The sequence below is a fragment of the Dasypus novemcinctus genome, chromosome 12 (assembly GCF_030445035.2).
Source record: "Dasypus novemcinctus isolate mDasNov1 chromosome 12, mDasNov1.1.hap2, whole genome shotgun sequence".
In the NCBI taxonomy this organism is placed as follows: domain Eukaryota; kingdom Metazoa; phylum Chordata; class Mammalia; order Cingulata; family Dasypodidae; genus Dasypus; species Dasypus novemcinctus.
The window spans coordinates 65,337,413-65,357,982 of NC_080684.1; the positions used below are offsets into that span (position 1 = coordinate 65,337,413).

General features: G+C 37.4%; 1 protein-coding gene across 3 annotated transcripts in view; it reads left to right on the plus strand.

The window, feature by feature from the left end:
* METTL25 (methyltransferase like 25) overlaps window positions 1-20,570 on the plus strand; it is a 154,941-nt gene that overhangs the window by 14,127 nt on the left and 120,244 nt on the right. For all 3 annotated transcript variants that reach the window (XM_004463551.5, XM_071218981.1, XM_058308502.1), the window contains exon 2: window positions 8,443-8,607. In XM_004463551.5, the coding sequence (XP_004463608.2) occupies window positions 8,443-8,607 (165 nt within the window). The remainder of the gene's footprint in view (window positions 1-8,442; window positions 8,608-20,570) is intronic.

Consider the following 20,570-nt stretch of genomic DNA (forward strand, 5'->3'; position numbering starts at 1 on the left):
AATTATACTCAGTGAAAAAAGCCAGACATAAAAGAGTATATACTATATGATTCAATTTATGTAAAATTCTAGAAAAGGCAAACTAAACCATAGTGACAGCAAGCAGATTGGTGGTTGCTTGGGAATGATGTGAAGTGGGGTGGGGAAGCTGGGAGAAATGTATTTCAAAGAGGTACAAGGGAACATTTGGGTGCTATGTTCATTATCTTGATAGTGGTAATAGTTTCACAGATGTGTACATGTCAAAACTTATGTAATGGTATACTTTATTTGCATTTCATTGTGTATCAATTACACCTCAGAAAACTTTAAAAGAACAAATGTGTTGAGAATATAAAACAATGCAGCCATATTGAAAAACAGTTGGGTAGTTGTCAAAAGTTAAACATGGAATTACCATATAACCCCCTACGGATCTAGCCAAGAGAAATGAAAACATGTGTCCACACAAGAACTTGTACGTGAATGTCCGTAACAACATTATTCATAATAGCCCCAAATTGGAAACAACCCCAATGTCCATCAACTGATGAATTGATAAACAAATGTGTTATATCTGTGTAATGTAGTATTATTCAGCAATTAAAAAAAAGAAGTCCTGATATATGCTACAACATGAATGCAATTCAAAAACTTCATGCTACGTGAAGCCAGTCACAGAAGACCCATGTTCTATGATTCCATTATATGAAAAGTCCAGAATAGGCAAATTTATAAAGACAGAAATTAGAGTAGTGGTTGCCTGGGGCTGGGGCTGGGGGTGGGAGAAAGAGGAGGATATGAGGGAATAACTGCTAATGGGTACAAGTTCCTTTTTGAGATGATGAAAACGTCCTAAAATTAGATTATGGTGATGGTTGCACAACCCTGTAAATATACCAAAAAACCACTGAACTGTATGCTTTAAATGGCTGAACTTTATAGTTTGTATATCTTAATGAAGCTATTAAAAATTACCTATGTAGCTGGCATTCTATTTCTGTCGGCCATTGCTGTTACAGAAGAGCACAGCTTGGTACAAAATTTTGACCCTGGTAAGGACAAAGACATAATGGCAAGGTAGATGTTTTCATTTGCTAGGTTGCTGAAAGCAGATGTCATGAAATGGGTTACCCTGACAGTGGAAATTTATTAGCTTACAGTTTTGAGGCTGAGAAAAATGTCCAAATCAAGGCTATGCTTTCTTTCCTATTAGTAACCTAAACAAAAGGTCCCACCTACAGTAATGGATTAACTCTAAAAAACATAATTTCCAGGGGTCCATCCAGCTTCAAACTGTCACACTCCACCCTTTGGACCCTAAAAAGACATGTATTTTCCATATGAAAAATACAATCATTCCATCACAATATGCCATCAGCCTTAAATCATTTTAGTAACGATATTACATTCAAAGTCTTATCAGAATCAGTTATAGGTATGGTCTGTCATGGGGCAAAACTCCCCTCAGGCTATGAACCTCTGAGACTTAGAACAAGTTATATGCTTCCTCTATACAAAGGGAGGTAGTCATAGGATAAAAGTTCCCATTGCCGTAGGGAGAAATTGGAAGGAAAACTGGGGTCATGGGTCCTAAACAATTCCAAAATCCTGCAGGGCATACTCCATTAGATTTCAAGGTCTGAGAGTTATCTATGGAATGATACTTTGTCCTTTGGACATGATTTAGCCACAGCTCCACCCTTTCCAAGCCCTTGCTTCCCTGCTCCCCCCAGAAACTGGGGTGAGAGCTCCAGTATCTCCAAGCATTGGGGTAAGGACCATGCTCTCTGTTCCACCCTTGTCAAGCATAGGTGACATGCTAGGCTCACTCTCTGAGAACACTGGGGTGATTGCCAGATTCACCCCAATCCACAGAAAATTGGCTCCACCATCTGAGAAAACGGGTGGAGGCCAGATGCCCGACTATCTCAGGCATGACTTAACCCAGTCAGAATAGTGGGATGGTGGCCAGACTCTCCCCAATCCCCAGGGACTGTGCTCCACCCTCTCTGCAGACCTGCTGACATCACTCTTCCTGAACAACAGGGCAGAGGGCTCCCCGTCCTCCCCCATCAATTGCTGGAGCATATTTACCCTTTCCACACACGTGTGTCAGACAGAAGGACTTTCCACAGATCATTTCTGGATAATTACCTTCCCAGTCCTGACTTACACTGAAATGGCAGACTGGTTCCATACTTGGTTAGATCCTCACATGGAGCGCTATTTTCTGGGGACTTGTTTTTTGGAAGCTCAGAATTTTCCAAACTACCAAATTCTGATTTATTTTTACCCAAGAGTTCAGTTCTCAGCTTATCCCTTCGCTCTTGCATTTTGCTATAACTTGCAAGGATAAACCAGGTTGCATTTTCTACATTTAATTTGGAAATCTCCTCAGCTAAATATCCAAGCTCATCACTTTTAAATTCTGTCTCCATCCACCATCAGAACACAATTTTTTCCTAGTTCTCTGCCACTTTAAAAAAAGGTTACCTTTCTTCCAGTTCGCAATGACACAGTCATCATTTCTAAGGCCTCACCAGAAGTACCCTTAGTGTCCATAATTCTACCAACAGTCTCTTCAGAGCAATCTAGCCTTTTCTGTCAGGCACCTCACAGTTCTTCCCACATATGAATCCATAAGCTGTTTCCACGTTTTTGATATTTGCAGTAGCAGCACCACCCTCTTCTGGTACCAAAATCTGTTGTAGTTTGTTAAGCTGCCAAAAGCAATATATCAGAAATGGGTTGGCTTTTACAATGGGAATTTATTAGCTTATAAGCCTACAGTTCTGCGGCCATGAAAATGTCCAAATCAAGACATCATCAAGTGATGCTTTTTTTCCCTGAAGACCTGCTGGACTCCACTGTCGTATGGCAAAGTACAAAGTAATTTTCCCTTCTCCTCTCGGTTCTATTGCCATTGGCTCCTTGGTTCCATGGCTTTCTCTCTGCTACTGTGTGTTTCTCTCCATATTCATCCCATTTACTAAGGACTCCAGTAAGAGGATTGATTAAGACCCACCCTAGGCCATGCCTTACTGAAGTAACCTAGTCAAGGGCCCTAAACTGAAGTATTGTAATCAAAATGTCCCGCCCACAATAGGTTTACACCCACGGGAATGGACTAATTCTAAGAACATAATTTTTGGGAGTCCATCCAGCTTCGAACTGTCACAGTGATACTATCCTTGTAAGTTCATTGAGGAATTGTTTCCATTCATTCATCCATCCATTCATTCATTCCCTATTAACTGAGTGCCTGCTGTGTGCAAGCTTTTGTTTGGTTTACAGCTGGGCTTGAAGCAGTAGGATTACTTTATTTCTAGAATACCACAACAAAATCTTATCATAAAAACATTTTTATTCCCCTTTAGAGACTGTTAATATTTTGCAGGTAGAAATTGCTTTTCAACTTCTTGAAACTTGAAGATCACTTCTAGTTGAGAGCAGGGTGTTGATGGGAGCGAAGAAACTAAAAAAATTTAGAAGATAAAGTGAAGTTGAAATATGTTAAGATGCTACCATATATTGATTTCTTCCAGAGGGGATTTTTGCTAGACCTGATTCTGACAGCCAGGTCAGCCTAATGCTTTTATTAACTGCTCTCTTGCCTGATTTCATTTTTTGTGGTTGTACCTACTGCTGTGACATACTAATTGAATGTGGGATTTAAGATCAGGGTCTAATGTCAGACTGTCTTGGTTCACAGGCCCTGCCATTTAATGTGTGTGCAAACACACATTAGTTACAGCCACCCTAAGTCTCAGTTTCTTTCTCTGTAAATGGGAATAAGATCACTATGTAATTAGCTCATAAGACTGTTGTGCTAAATAAAAAGTGTTTAGCACAATGCCTGGTCCATATAGTATAAGCAGTGTTAGCAATAATAGTGATAAATTTTTGGGAACCCTGACAATAGCCTGTCTTCCTTAAAGTGCTATATGACATTGAGGAAAGTAATAGGCATTTATCTTTGAAATTTTATTTTTATTTATTAAATGTAAGTAGTATGTTCATTTTTTTTTGCTTTTCTTTTATTTTTTTTATAAAGTTGTTTCATTTTCTTTTTTTATTATTTCTTTCTTTCTTTTCCCTTCACCCCCAACCCCCCGTTGTCTGCTCTCTGTGTCCATTTGTTGCGTTTTCTTCTTTGTCCGCTTCTGTTGTTGTCAGCGGCATGGGAATCGTGTTTCTTTTTGTTGCTTCATCTTGTGTGTCAGCTCTCTGTGTGTGCAGTGCCATTCCTGGGCAGGCTGAACTTTCTTTTGCACTGGGCGGCTGTCCCTACAGGGCACACTCCTTGCGCGTGAGGCTCCCCGACGTGGGGACACCCCTGCGTAGCATGGCATCTCTGCGCACATCAGCACCCCGCATGGGCCAGCTCCACACGGGTCAAGGAGGCTCGAGGTTTGAACCGCAGGCCTCCCATGTGGTAGACAGACGCCCTATCCACTGGGCCAAGTCTGCTTCCCCTTTACTTTCATTTTTGAAATTTTATTATGCGTTTCTCTACCTTGAGAACTTCATAATCCAGTACATGTATACATGATTTTTCTGTCTTTTTTTGTGCATTGAACTCTGGTATAAAAATAGTTAGAAAACTTCTGATCTCAAATTTATAGAAAATATCCTCACCATCTCCTCCCATGCTTTCAAGCCCAAGGAACTATCTCTAAGAAATTTCTCAAAACAGTAATATGGGATGTATAAAAAAAAAAGAAAATAAAGCAAGGAAGCAAGCGTGTTCTAAAACAAAAGAGGTACTTCCAGTAGAGGGAGATATTGGCAAAATAATCATGCTACATGATATGCATGTGTAATTGTCAGCAAGTTTCAAAACAGAGCTTCCCCTAGGGGCACAGTGGGTATAGCTAATTTAGAATTAACTAAATATAAGTTGAGTAACATTGTGGATGCTATTTTTTCCAGTCGCAAAACCCAAAAAATTTTTACAATTACCTAAAGTAGTACTTTGAGCATTATTGTACCATTACCATTGCCATGTAACTTTTCTCATGGACTGTTTCAGAAATGGAAGTAAAGACAAAATTATTGACATCTCTTGCGCTGTTACCTCTAAAAATAGCGTGTAATGACAGTTACAGACTGGATCATTTGGAAAAAAAAAAGGTATAGCAGCTATATTTCCATAATTTAAACAGATATTTTCCATGGCATTTTAGACTAACAGACCTAACTGGTATCAGTCCTAAGTGACATAAACTAATGGACTGAATCAAAATATTCTTCTTTTTCAAAATGTAAATCACAAAGATTTATACCTTTATCTTTGTGATTTATACCTCTACATTTCTGAAATTACTGGGCAGCTTATAATTAAAAACAAAATAATATTTAATTCAGGTTGGATTGGAATTTTTTCAAGTAGTTTCAGTAGGATAGTTTCAGTTGATTGGAACCTTTTTTTTCCAACAGAAACATCAGATTTCTTTCTCTTGGCAACATTGTCCAATAACTGACTACTATAATAGTCCCTCTGCATGTTAAGATGTAATACTCTTATTCTATCACACTCTAAGAAATTGCTTCCCTGGGACTTGGGGATGTTGAGAAGTCCCTTAAATCTGAGAGTCTTACTTAATAGTTGACTGAGTTTTTCCCTCTGTATCATGCCTTAATATTTTGTGTGGATTTTATTACTTTTGGCTGCATTATTAAATTCAGTTTGTAAAATATCCAAATACTTTATGAACTACACAAAATATATCTTAAATAAATTCACCACAGAATTTTATATTTTAATTTTTATTTAGTTGATTCAGAAATGGAAGTTGCACATCTTATTATTTTATCCTTATTAATGAATTACCACCTCTAGCTAAATAGATATTAGCTTTAACATGTAGGGATTTTTGGTTTTTTTTTTTAAAGATTTATTTTTTATTTATTTATCTCCCCTTCCCTGCCCCACTCCCCCCCCCCCCCGCCCCCCAGTCTCTGTGTCCATTTGCTGTGTGTTCTTCTGTGTCTGCTTGTATTCTTGTCAGTGGCACCTGGAATCTGTGTCTGGTTTTGTTGTGTCATCTTGGAGTTCTACCAGTGTTTGTCAGTTATCTTGCTTTTAGTTTTGGTTAGGCAGGATCATTATGTTTTTGTTTGTTTGTTTGTTTTAATTAGCGTTAATAGATCACAAGGAATGTTACATTAAAAAACATTAAAAAAACAAAAAACATAAGGGGTTCCCATATAACGCGCTCCCCACCCCCCACCACATCATTTTTGTAAATTGTATTTTTTTGAAGATACATACATCACACAAAAAAATGTTGCATTAAAAAATATAAGAGGTTCCTGTATACCCCCCACCCTCCCTACTATAAAAGTATTGTGATGAGTAATAGAAGAAATTTTAGCATCAGGGTGGATAAAGTGGCCACAGTAGTTGCTGAGGGCAGGGAGAGGGTAGAAGAAATGTGATGTGGGGGCATTTTTGGGATTTTGAGTTGTCCTAAATGATATTGCAGGGTCAGATGCTAGACTTTATATATCCTGCCATAACCCACTGAATGTACTGGGGGAGAGTGCAAACTACAGGGTAAACTATTATCTGCATAGTGCAGCAGTGCCCCAAAATGTGTTCACCAAGTGCAGTGAGTGTGCCACAATGATGAGGGAGGTTGTTGGTGTGGGAGGAGTGTACCCAGAAGATCATTATATTTTGTGTTAAGTAGATTTTTATTCACTTTTATAAGTAACTGTGGAGGATCAGTTATGCTAAAGTAGACTTTATAGTATGTGATATGTTTTTTCTTGTAGAATCATACTTTTGAAAGATGACCGTTTTACTTAATTCATTTAATCACTAGATGTGTGGTTTTTTTACTATTAAGAATAATTTTTAAAGAATGGACTTAATTGTACTTCTCCACCAAGAGTTTCTTGAACCATTACTGACAAATTAGAATGCTTTTTGTTCATAGAAAGAGGAGATTGAGCAAATGAAAAGCAAATCTGTCAGTCTGCTTATGTGTATTCATTAGAATGGGCAGCATTATGCTTCAAAAATAAGGCTACAAACTAAGTGACTAAAAACAAGAAAACTTACTTTTATATATACTGCCTGCCCATTTTACGTTGCCAGGAGTTCTGTCTTTGTCATAGTCATTTAGGGACTCAAGCTGAGTGATGTTGCTTCTTCACATATGCTTTTCTAATTGCAGAGCTGGGGAAAAAAGAATAGTAAAACCTCTGCTACTTATATTTCTATCTGGAAATGACTTATTTTCCTTTTCTAAGATATGACCACACCTGTTGGTTGCCACAGGGGTATACGATTCTTACACAGAGAGGGGCACCAGATATTTATGAACAGTAGGACAGTAAACCATACTATTCTATTCTAAATGCATGAGCATTTGAAATTATCAACAATTATTGTACTAAATTTTATAGACTGTCTAGTTTTAAATTGACCATGGGAAGAAAATAAGGTTTTTTCACTGTGTTAGTCAGCCAAAGGGGTGCTGATGCAAAATACCAGAAATTGCTTGATTTTTATAAAGGGTATTTATTTGGGGTAGGAGCTTACAGATACCAGACCATAAAGCATAAGTTACTTCCCTCACCAAAGTCTATTTGGAACAAGATGACTGCCGACGTCTGTGAGGTTTCAGGCTTCCTGGGTTCCTGTGTTCCTGGGGCTTGCATTTCTCTGGGTTTGAGGTTCCTTTTTTCCTGGCTGGCTTCTCTTTTCTCTGTGAGCTTACTTCCAAGGGCTCCAGCTTAAGTCTTCAGCATCAAGCTCCAACATCAGGAACCCCAACATCAGAAAGCCCTCAACTCTGTTCTTTGCCATGCCTTTTATCTGTGAGTCCCCACCCACCAAGGTGTGGGGACTCAATGCCCTAATCATAACCCAATCATGCCCAGATACAGATCAGATTACAAGCATAATCCAGTATCCATTTTTGGAATTCATAACCATATCAAACTGCTACATTCACCTTAATATAAACTGATTCGTTTTGGAACCCATTATGACAGTGCATTGAACATATATGCATCCTAAAAGACAACCATTCTACATGGTCCAAATTATTCAAGAACTGTTTTACAATAAATTCACAGTTATAGGTATGCCAGTACAGTTCATAAATTTGATGGCACATTACTGTTGAGCAAGATTTTAAACTTTTATTTTTATTTTTATTTTTGGTTCTTAGAACTACAAAAAGAATGGCTAATTTTAATTTGGAAATTTAAATATACAATTGTATACAAAATGAAGAGAAAACAGTGTGCTACAAATAGCTAATCATTTAAATAGTAAATAAAAATGGAATCTCTGGAGAGATATTACCAAAGTTCATATCAAAATGAAAATAATATATTTTTCTATGAAATCTGATATTTTTCATTTATTGTTTTATTACTTCTAACAAAATAACTATTGTTTAATTACTGCTAAAATTTTTCTTTCTGTCCTGATTTTTTCAGGTCTTACTGATTTTCCCAAAATATTTTGTGAGGCTTCCAAGAAGCTGGTGAGTGTGGAAGACTTTGCTCTGGCTACAAAATATTATTCTGTACAAAACTTGGGAATATGTACTCCTTTTGAACAGTTACTTGTAGCCCTTCAAGGAAATAAAAAAAAGAGAACTGGTATGTATATTTATGCATATATGTATATATGTTTTTTGGGGGGTACTTAGAAACAATATATTGTTCAACTATATATTTCTGTGTATATCTTTCCAACATATTCTTAATTCATTGTTAGGTCTTATATCATGAATTTGGTAGATTAGCTTTTGCCCAGAAGAGTAGGCAATCTGATGCACCACATTAAGCAAAACAACTTAGTTATGAATCTCCACATTTTTTCTTACCTTAACCTGTTGGAAATCTTACTTCATATAGTTCCTGCCCCTAAACAAAGATTCTAGTGGACTTCTACAAATTTCAACATCCTTACATTCATTTTAGCTGACCATATCAATATTATATTAAATGTAAATAGACTAAACACTCCAGTGAAGGCAGGGATTACAAGACTTAGTGATAGAAAAAGTTACTACTCAATGTTGAGAGGAAGAATTAGCAATAAGTAATCTTAGCTCTTCTTTGGTATTATGTTCTATCATCCACAAAGCTCTTTTTAGCCATTATTCATTCAATTTTCAGTTACTTTCTCACCTTTTTATTCTGAAAAGTTCCATATCTACAAAAATGTTGCAAGAATAGTACTGTGAACACTGTGTACATTTTACCTAGATTTACCAATTGTAAAAATTTTGTACATTTGGCTTTTTTTCCCCTCTACACATACACATACATACACATGTTTCTCTTCTGAATCCTTTGAAAATAAATTACAGATATCATGACTGTGATAGTTAATTTGTGTCAACTTGGCTAAATTTTTTTTAAATCTTAGATTAAGATTTTTTTAAGCAAATCAATTTTATTGATACATATTAATAAAGCATAAATCTATCCATAGTGTTCAATCAATGGTATTTGATGTAATCACATAGTTGTACATCATCGCTTCAGTCATTATTAGATCATTTTCATTAATCCAATAATAATAATAATGGAAACAAACAAAAAAACTCATCAGTTCTCAGTCTCTCTGTCCTTCCCCTGCCATACATAGCTGCTATTCGTTTCCTTCTCTAGGTTATTTTTATTTATATTTCAAAAAACAGTCTTATATGTGCAGTATTACCCATATTTGAATTTCACATGAGGTTTCACTATATTATGCAGTTTCATGGTACATTTTTAGCTTTTCTTCTAGTAATATACAGACTTCTAGTAATATATTAGACTTTCCCTTTCAACTACTATCATACCCATATATAGCTCTGCTAGTTACCAATATTAAGATGTGCGTTTACCATTTCTGTTATTTCCAAAGGTTTACAAACAACTTTTTTTTTACCAGTTCTGCACAGGTTAAACCTCAGCTTTCCATTCACTACCCTCATACTATTTTCTTGTGACCTCTGTTCTAATTATTAACTCCATGAGTTTACACAGTGTGTTTAGTTCATAATAGTGCAGTCATACAATATTTGTACTTTATCTGATTTGCTTCACTCAACATAATGTCCTCCAGGTTCGCCCATGTTGTCATAAGCTTCATGACATCATTTTTAAAGCTGCATAATATTCCATTTTGTGTATACACTACAGTTTGTTTATCCTTTCATTGATTGATGGACATAACACCTGGGTTGTTTCCATCTGTTGGCAATTGTGAATAACAACACTATGAATATCAGTGTGCAGATGTTTGTTCATGTCACTGCTCTCAGTTCTTATGGGTATATGCCTACTAATGGTATTGCCAAGTCATATGGCAAGTCTATATTCAACTTCCTTAGGAACTGCCAAAACGTCCTCCACAGTGGCTGTACCATTCTATATTCCCACCAACAATGAATAAACATTCCTGTCTATCCACAGCCTCTCCAACACTTAAAATTTTCTGACTTTTTAATACAGGCCATTTTAATAGGTCTGAAATGATATCTCATTGTAGTTTTGATTTGCATTTCCCTGTCATTAGGGATGTTGAACATTTTTTATGTGTTTTTTTCACCATTTGTATTTCTTATTTAGACAAATATCTTTTCAATTCTTTTGCCCATTTTTAAATTGGGTCATTTGTCTTTTTATTTAAAAGTTGTAGTATCTTTTTATATATGGTATCATGGATATTAAACCCTTATTGCATATGTGATTCCAAATATTTTCTCTCATTGAGTCAACAGCCTTTTTACCCTTTTGACAAAGTCCTGTGAGTTGCAAAAGTGTTTAATTTTGAGGAGGTCCCATTTATGTATTTTTTGTTTTGTTGCTCATGCTTTGGATGTAAGCTTTAAGAAACTATCGCCTACCACAAGATCTTGAAGACGTTTTCCTGCATTTTCTTCTAGGAGTTTTATTGTTGTCACTTTTATATTTAAGTCCTTAATCCATTTTGACTTAATTTTTGTATAAGGTGTGAGATAGGGGTCCTCTTTCTTTCTTTTAGATATGGTTATCCAGTTTTCCTAACACCATTTGTTGAAGACACTGTTCTGACTCAGCAGGGAGGGCTTGACAGCCTTGTCAAAAATCTCTTGACTGTAGATGTGAGGGTCTATTTCTCAGTTCTAGATTAGGTTCCTTTGGTCAATTTGTCTGTCTTTATGCCAGTACCATCCTGTTTTTTTACCACTGTAGTTAAGTAATATGCTTTAACATCAGGAAGTGAGAGTCCTACACATTCTTTCTTCCTTTCTAAGACTTTTTTTTTTAAGATTTATTTATTTATTTAATCCCCCGCCCCCCCCCCCCCCCCCGGTTGTGTGTTCTCTGTGTCTATTTGCTGCATCTTGTTTCTTTGTCCGCTTCTGTTGTCATCAGCGGCGCCATTCCTGGGCATGCTGCACTTTCTTTCGCGCTGGGCGGCTCTCCTTACGGGGCGCACTCCTTGCGCGTGGGGCTCCCCTACATGGGGGACACCCCTGCGTGGCAGGGCACTCCTTGCCGCATCAGCACTGCACATGGGCCAGCTCCACACGGGTCAAGGAGGCCTGGGGTTTGAACCGCGGACCTTCCATGTGGTAGACGGACGCCCTAACCACTGGGCCAAGTCCATTTCCCCCTTTTTAAGACTTTTTTTTCTATTTGGGGCCCCTTACTCTTCAAAATAAATTTGATAATTGGCTTTTCCATTTCTGCAAAACAAGGATGTTGGGATTTTTATTGGAATTGCATTGATCCTGTAAATTAGTTAGGCTTGAATTGATATCATAACTATATTTAATCTTTCAGTCCATGAACATGGAATGTCCTTCCATTTATTTAAGTCTTCTTCAGATTCTTTTAGCAAATTTTTTGGTTTTCTAAATACAGATCATTTATGTCCTTGGTTGGGTTTATTCCAAAATATTTTATTCTTTTAGTCACTATTATAAAGGGAATTTTTTTTTCTGACTTCCTCCTCTGTTTGCTCATCAGTAGTGTATGGAAACACTATTGATTTTTGCATATTAATCTCATATCCCACCAATTGGCTGAACTCATCTGTTAGTTGTATCCCACCAACTGGCTGAACTCATCTGTTAGTTCTAGTGACTTTTTTGTTTATTTTTCAGGATGTTCTAGATGTAGGATCATATCAGTGAATAGTGAAAGTTTTGCTTCTTCCTTTCCTCTTGGGTGCCTTTTACTTCTTTATCTGGTATAATTTCTCTAGCTAAAACTTCTCCAAAATATTGAATAACAGTGGTGACAGTGGGCATCCTTGTCTTGTTCCTGATCTCAGCAGGAAAGCTTTCATTCTTTCACCATTGAGTAAAATGCTAGCTATAGGTTTTCTATATATGCATTTTATTGAGAAATTGAGAAAGCTTCCTTCTATTCCTGTCATTAGAGTGTTTTTATCAAGATGGATGCTGTATTTTGTCAAATGCCTTTTCTGTATCAATTGAGAGAATTGTGTGATTTTTCTTCTTCAATTTATTAGTGTGATTTATTACACTAATTGAATTTTCTTGTGTTGAACCACTCTTGCATACCTGGGATAAAACACACTTGATTGCGGTATATTATTGTTTTAATGTACTTTTGGAATTGGTTTGCAAGTACTTTGAGCTGCAATTTTTGTTTTTGTGGTATCTTTATCTGGTTTTGGTATTAGAGTGATGTTGGCTTCATAGAATGAGTTTGTTCAGATTCTCCTGTTCAGATTTTTCAAAGAACTTGAGCAAGGTCAGTATTAGATCGTCTTTGAATGATTAGTAGAATTCACCTGTGAAGCCAACTGGTCCTGGGCTTTTCATCTTTGTGAGGTTTTTGATGAGTGTACCAATCTCTTGTGATTGGTTTGTTGAGGTCTTCTCTTTCTTCTCGTGTCAGTGTAGGTTACTCATGTGTTCGTAGGAATATGTCCATATCATCTACATTGTCTATTTTTTTGGCATACAGTTGTTCATAGTATCCTTTTATGATCTCTCTTATTTCTGCGGGGTCAGTGGTAATGTTCCCCCTCTCATTTCTGATTTCATTTATTTATGTCTTTTCTCATTTTATTCTTTGTCAGTCTAGTTAAGGGTTTGTTAGTTTATTTATTCTTCTCCAAGAACTAACTTTTGGTTTTGTTGATTCTATTTATTTTCGTTCTTGATTTTGTTACTTCTGCTTTGATTTTTATTATTTCTTTCCGTCACTTGGTTTGGAATTAGTTTGCCGTTCTTTTTCTGATTCCTCCAGGTGTGTAGTTAGAGCTTCAATTTTAGCTCTTTCATCTCTTTGAATGTAAGCATTGAGTGCTATAAATTTCTGTCTCAGCATTGCCTTTTCATTGTTCCATACGTTTTTTTAAAAATTTATTGAAGTATATCACTCATACATAAACATACATAAACAATAAGTTTATAGCAATAGTTGTGAATATACAAAACAAACATATATAACATCATACAGAACTCTTGTGTACCTCACCCTAGCACCAATACCTTGCATTGTTGTTAAACATTTTTATTAATTTTTAAAGACCATTATCAAAATACTATTAACCAAAGTATTTTCCCAACCCACCCTGTTATTATTATCTTTGTATCATTTATATATGAACATACATACAAACAGTAAGTATGTAGTAAAATTTGTGAACTTACAAAGCAAACATGCATAACATCATACAGGGGTCCCATACATCAACCGTCGACCAACACTTGCATTGTCATGAGATGTTTGTTACGAATTATGAAAGAATATTGTCAAAATCTTACTACTAATTCTAGTACTTATCTTACATTTGGTGTATTTTCCCCCCCAACCCACCCTGTTATTACTTTTTAAATATGTTTTTATGACAGAAGTTGTAAACTCACAAAACAATCTCGTAAATGTGAAGGATTCCCAAACAACACCCCTCTATCAACCCACCACACTGTGGTGGAACATTTGTTAGAGATAAGATAATATCATCTGATTGTTACCACATCCATAGTGTACATTTGGCACACATTTTCAATACTGCCCCATTATCAACACAGTACATCTTTGGCATAGATACCAGAATATTACATTATTACGGCTAACCACAGTCCATAGGTCACTCCAGTTTTATTTTTCCTGTGCTTCTCCACATTCCCACCACCCTGCAATAGTGGTGTACATTTGCTCTAGCTAACAAAGGGTACTCTTGCATCTGTACCATCAACCACAATTTCATCCACCTCTTGGTTTACTGTGCTGTTCTGTTCCTAGAATATTCTCTAGCATTCTGTCAATTGGCATTTACACACCTAGACTGCCATTTTCAGCCACATCCCCATTTATAAACTGGCTGTTACTATGTGTTACCATCCACTCTGTACATTTCTACACTTTTACAGTAAAGCTAATTAAAATTTCTGCATACATTAAACATCAGTAATGCATCTCAGTCCTCCTCTTACCTCCTTTAAGAATCTGCCATGTACCACCAGGTCCTGAATATATTTTGCTACAATTTATTCTAGAACTGTTATAGTTCTTGCTTTTATTTTTAAGTTTTTGATCCATTTTGAGTTAGTTTTTGGATGAGGTGTGAGATAGGGGTCCTTTTTCCTTCTTTTAGCTATGGATATCCAGTTCTTTCAGCACCATTTGTTGAATGGACTGTTCTGCCCAAGTTTTGTGAGTTTGACAGGCTAGTCAAAAATCACTTGACCATACATGTGAGGGTCTGTTTCTGAACCATCAGTTTGGTTCCATTGGTCTATGTGTCTGTCTTTATGCCAGTACCATGCTGTTTTTACCACTCTAGCTAAGTAATATGATTTTAAAGTTTGGAGATGAGAGCTTGCTTTTCCTTTTTAAGATATTTCTGGCTATTCAGGATCCCTTACCCTTCCAAATAAATTTGATAATCATGTTTTCAATTTTTTAAAAAAATGCTGGTGTTCTTTTTATTGGTATTGTATTGAATCTGTATATCAATTTGAGTAGAATTGGCATCTTAATGATATTTAGTCTTCCAGTCCATGAGCATGGAATGTTCTTCCAGTCATTTAGGCCTTGCTTGATATCTTCTAACAATGACTTGCAGTTTTCTGAATGCAAGTGCTTTACATCATTGGTTAAGTTTATTCCTAACTATTTGAGATTATCTGTCATATATTATTTTCACCACTCTTTTGACACTTTTTGGTTACTGTTATTGACATAATTTTTGTTTCTAGACTCTCTTCCAGGCCTCTCTCTCCTGTCTTTTCTCTTCAGGTTCTAGCCCACCCTTCAGTATTTTCTGAATATCTGGTCTCTTTGTTAGAAATTCTCTCAGTTTCTGTTTATCTATGAATATTCTAAACTTGCCCTCGTTTTTGAAAGACAGTCTTGCCAGATAGAAGATTCTTGGCTGGAAATTTTTCTCTTGTAGTATCTTAAATATATCAGACCACTGTCTTCTTGCCTCCATGGTTTCTGGTGAGAAATCAGCACTTAATCTTATTGGTATCCCTTATATGTTATGCATTGCTTTTCTTTTGCTGATCTCAGAATTCTCTCTTTGTCTATAGCATTTGACATTCTGATTAGTTCGTGTTTTGGAGTTGGTCTATTAAGATTTTTTCAGATGGGAGTATGTTGTGCTTCTTCAACATGGATATCTATGTCCTTCAATAGGGTTGGAAAATTTTCCATCATTATTTCTTCAAATATTCCTTCTGCCCCTTTTCTCTTCTCCTTCTGGGACACCCATGACACATATGTTTGCATGTCTTTTGCTGTCATTTAGTTCTCTGAGACCGTGTTCAATTTTTTTTTGTTCTTTATCTGTTCTTTTGTATGTGCACTTTCAGAGGCCATTTGTTCAAGCTAACCAATCCTTTCTTCTGTGTCCTCAAATCTGCTATTATATGATTCCAGTGTTTTTTTAATTTCATTTATTGCACCTTTCATTCCCATAAAGTTTGCCCTTTTTCTGTGTATGCTTTCAAATTCTTCCTTGTGCTCATCCAATGTCTTCTTAATATCCTTACTCTCTTTAGCCATCTCATTATTAAAGAGATTTGTTTGAACATCTATGATTAGTTGTCTCAATTCATTATGTCATCTTATCTTGTTCCTTTAACTGATCCATATGTTCCTGTTTCTTAGTGTAGATTGTAATTTTTTGTTGGTGTCTTCACAGCTGACTTACTAGATTATTTATTCTGGTTGCAGTTTTTCTTTAGTTTAGGGCTTCCTGCCCATTCTTCATTGCTAGTTGTGTAGTAGGAGCCAAGGATGTACTTGGTGCTATAAGCTGTGGAGGCTAAAGTTTCCCGCATTGCCCAGGGACCAATGAAGCCTCTCCCAGGTTTATCCTTTGCCAGGGGTAGGCACAGAGTCACAGCTGTGTGGAATAATCCAAGTTGTGCAGGCCTAGACTGTAGTTTCCCAGAGAGACTGAGGAAGCTTCATGCCCCTCTCTCCCCTACCTTGGGTGGGGATGTAACTGCAGGTGAGGGCAGCAGTCTATGTAGTGCGGGTCCAAGATGACCGCAGTTACCCTAGTAGACTTCCTGTTATTCAGTCTGTGCCAGTCAGATGTACCTGCAGTTACCTGGATAGGCTGGTGCAGGGCCCACTAGTTTCCTCCCTACCAGAGATGGGGCTGAAGCCTAGACTATGGCTGCAGGCTGATCTAGGTGAAAGAAACCAGTCCCTATGGTCACTATGATTTCCAGTCAGTCTGGCTTCTGCTCATGCTGGGGACAGAGTCAAAATGGTGGCTGTCAGCCTCTTTCTGACTTGGAAACGTTCAAACTTTAGCCGTTCTTAGGGTTATACTTTAGCCAGCTGAATTTACTAATCAGTAGCTGAATTCAGTGGCCAACCATTTCTTCCTCCCCTTTTTTTGGGAAATGGACCTTCAAATTCCAGCCATAGGATAGCTCCTGGGACAGCTTGCACTGCCAAAGAAGGATAATTACCGGCTTGGTCGTAACTTCCCAGAGAGGGTGGCACAGGTCTCCCCAGCTTCCTCCCTGCCGGAGGTGGGGCTGGGCCTAGGCTAGAGCTGCTATCTGATCTGGATGGAAAGAAGCTGGTCCCAACAGCTCTGTGATTTTCAGTCTGCCCTGCTTCCCTTCATGCCAGACACAAAGTTAAGATGATGACTACCAGCCTCTTTCTGACTTGGACAGGTTTAAACTTCAGCTGTTCTTAGGGTTATACTTTAGCCTGCCAAATTAACTAATTAGTAGCTGAAGTTGGTGCCCAACCATCTCTTCCTCCCCCATTTTTGGGAAGTGGAGCTTTTAATGCCAGCCATGGAACAGCTCCCGAGGTGGCTTGTGCATCCAGTGGAGGATGGGTACCAGCCTCCATGGTGTGGAACACCCTACTTACAAATCTCTGCAGATGGGCAGTCTCCTCCTGTTCCTTCAAGGTTGTTCCAGGATACTCTTCTGGTCTCGTGGAGCCCCATACAGGTGCTTCAGCTAGGTCCAGATTGGTCTTGATGTTTTAACTGCCCTGTAGCAGGAGCTGACTCTAGGAGCTCCTTACTCTGCCACCATCTTGCTGGTTGTCACTCTGATTACTTTCGTCCTTTAGATTTTGATATGTTGTGCTCTTATTTTCATTCTTCTCAAGGCAAGTACTAAATTTTCTTGTAATTTTTTCTTATATCCACTGATTATTTAAAAGTGTATTTTTAATTTCCATACATTTATGAATTTTCCATTTTTCTATTCATCATTGATTTGTAGCTTCATTCCATTACCACCCGAAAGTGTTTTGTATAATTTCAGTCTTTTTTTTAAAGATTTATTTTTTTATTTCCCCCCTTCCTCGTTGTCTGTTCTCTGTGTCTGTGGCCATTTGCTGTGTGTTCTTCTGTGTCTGCTTGTCTTCTCTTTGGGAAGCCCTGGAAACCATTCCTGGAACCTTCTGGAGTGGGAGAGAGACATTCAATCTCTTGTGCCACCTCAGGTCCCTGGTCTCCTGGGTCTCTTATTGTCTCTCCTCTGTGTCTATTTTTGTTGCATCATCTTGCTATGCCAGCTCTCTGTGTGGGCCAGCACTCCTGTGTGGGCCAGCAATCCATGCGGACCAGCTTGCCTTCACCAGGAGGCCCTGGGAACCAAACCCTGGGCCTCCTATATGGTAAACAGAAGCCCAATCACTTGAGACATATCTGCTTCCCTCAATCTTTTTGAATTTATTGAGACCTGTCTTGCGACCCAACATATGATTTGTCCTGGAGAAGGATCCATTAGCACTTGGAAAGATTGTATATCCTGCTGTTGTGAGTGTAATGCTTTATAAATGTTCATTTATATTATTCAAGATCTCTGTTATTTTATTTATCCCCTGTCTAGATGTTCTATCCGATACTGAGAGTGGTATATTGAAGTCTCCAACTATTATTGTAGAGGCATTTATTTCTCCCTTCAGTTTTGCTAGTGTGTGCCTCATGTATCTTGGGACACCCAGGTTTGGTGCATATTATAGTTATTCTTGATGAATTGCCCTTTTTAAAAAATAAATAATGACCTTCTCTTATAACAATTTTGCATTAAACTCTTTTTGCCCAATATTAATACCACTACTCCAGCTCTTTTTTGGTTACTATTTGCATGGAATATCTTATTCCATCCTTTCACTTTCAACCTGGCTGTGTCCTTATGTCCAAGGTGAGTCTTGTAGACAGCATATAGATGGCTCATAAATTTTTTTAACTTTATTTTGTACATTTAATAAATGAAAATACAAACATAAAAAATAAAAAGAAAATGCAGTTAAATAAAAACATACATTTCTCAAATGTACTGCATACATATAAATTTTTTCTTTGAATCATACAATATGTAACACAGTTTATTTGGTTCATAGTAATGTAATCATGAAGTGTTTGTCCTTTTGTGTCTGGCTTGCTTTGCTCACCATAAGGATATAATTTTTATCCATTCTATCAGTCTATGTCTTTTGATTGTGGAGTTCAAGCCATTTGCATTCGATGTTATTATTGTAAAGGCATTACTTACTTCATCCATTTTATTCTTTGGCTTTCCATTGTCTTTTCTTACAATTGTCTGTCTCTCTTTTTACCCTTTATTTATTCTTCCTAATAATCTTCATTTCTACACTCTTCTCCAAGTCTCTCACCCTTGTTGTTTTTCCTTTCAGGCTGCAGTACTCCCTGTAGTAGCTCTTGAAATTCTGGTCTTTGGTAACACACTCTCTCAATTTTTGTTTGTCCTTTAAGACTTTAAATTCACCCTCATTTTTGAAGGATGGTTTTGCTAGAAATAGAGTTCTTGGCTAGCAGTTTTTCTTTCAGTACCTTAAATACATCATACCACTTTCATCTCATCACTGTGGTTTCTGATGAGAGGTCAACACTTAAGCTTATTGAGTTTCCCTTGTATGTGATGCTTTGCTTTTCTCATGCAGCTTTCAGAATCCTCTATTTATCTCTGATATCTGTCATTCTGAATAGTAGGTGTCTCAGAGTAGGTCTATTCGGATTTATTCTGTTTGGGGTGCATTGTCCTTCTTGGATGTTCATATTTAAATCTTTCATAATGGTTGGGAAGTTTGCAATATTTCCTCAAATATTCTTGCTGCCCCTTTCTGTTCTCTTCTCATTCTAGGACACTGATGATGTGTATGTTTGTGCGTTTTGTATTGTAATTCAATTCCCCAAGACCCAGTTCCATTTTTCCATCCTCTTCTATTTTTGTTCTCCTGTCTTTTCCAGTTTGGATATTCTGTCCTTGAAATCATTAATACTGTCTTCAAGCTATTCAAATCTGCTGTTATATGCCTCTAATTTTTTTTTTTTAGGTGGTACCGGGTTTTAAACCCAAGACCTCGTACCTGGGAAGCATATGATACAACCACTGAACTATATCCATGCTCCCAATGAGTTGGGGTTTTTTGTTTGTTTGTTTGTTTTTTGGCAGTACCAGGCATTGAACCTGGGACTTTGTATATGGGAAGCATGCTTAACCACTTGAGCTATATATGCTACCCTCTAATGTATTCCCCCACCCTGGGATGACTCCCTCGTCTGTCTGCTCACTGTCTACTTGCTGTGTCTGCTTGTTGTCTGCTCATTGTGTCTGCTCATTGTGTCCACTTGTTGTCTGCTTGTCTTCTTTAGGAGGCACCGGGAATTAAACCCAGGACCTCCCAAGTGGGAGGTGGGTGCCCAACCGCTTGAGCCACATCTGCTCTCAGCTCATGTGTCTGCTTATCATATCTGCTTGTTCACCAGCTTGTTGCATCAGCTTGTTGTGTCTGCTGTTAAGAGGCATCAGGAACTGAACCTAGGACCTCCCATTGGAAGGCAGGGACCCTACTGTTTGAGCCACATCCGCTCCCATCTAATGTAGCTTTAATCTCATCAATCATGTTTTTCATTCCATAAACTCTGTTACTTTCTTTGCAGGCCTTCAAATTGTTCTTTATGCTCACCCAATGTCTTCTTGGAGCAGATGTACGTTAGTCATATTTTCCTTCAATTTTTTTAATTGATTAAGTAGATTTGTGTAATTATCATTGATTAGTTGTCCTAAATTCTGTATCATGTTAGGATATTTGGCTTGTTCCTTTGTCTGAGTCATCTTTTTCTGTTTCCTAGTATG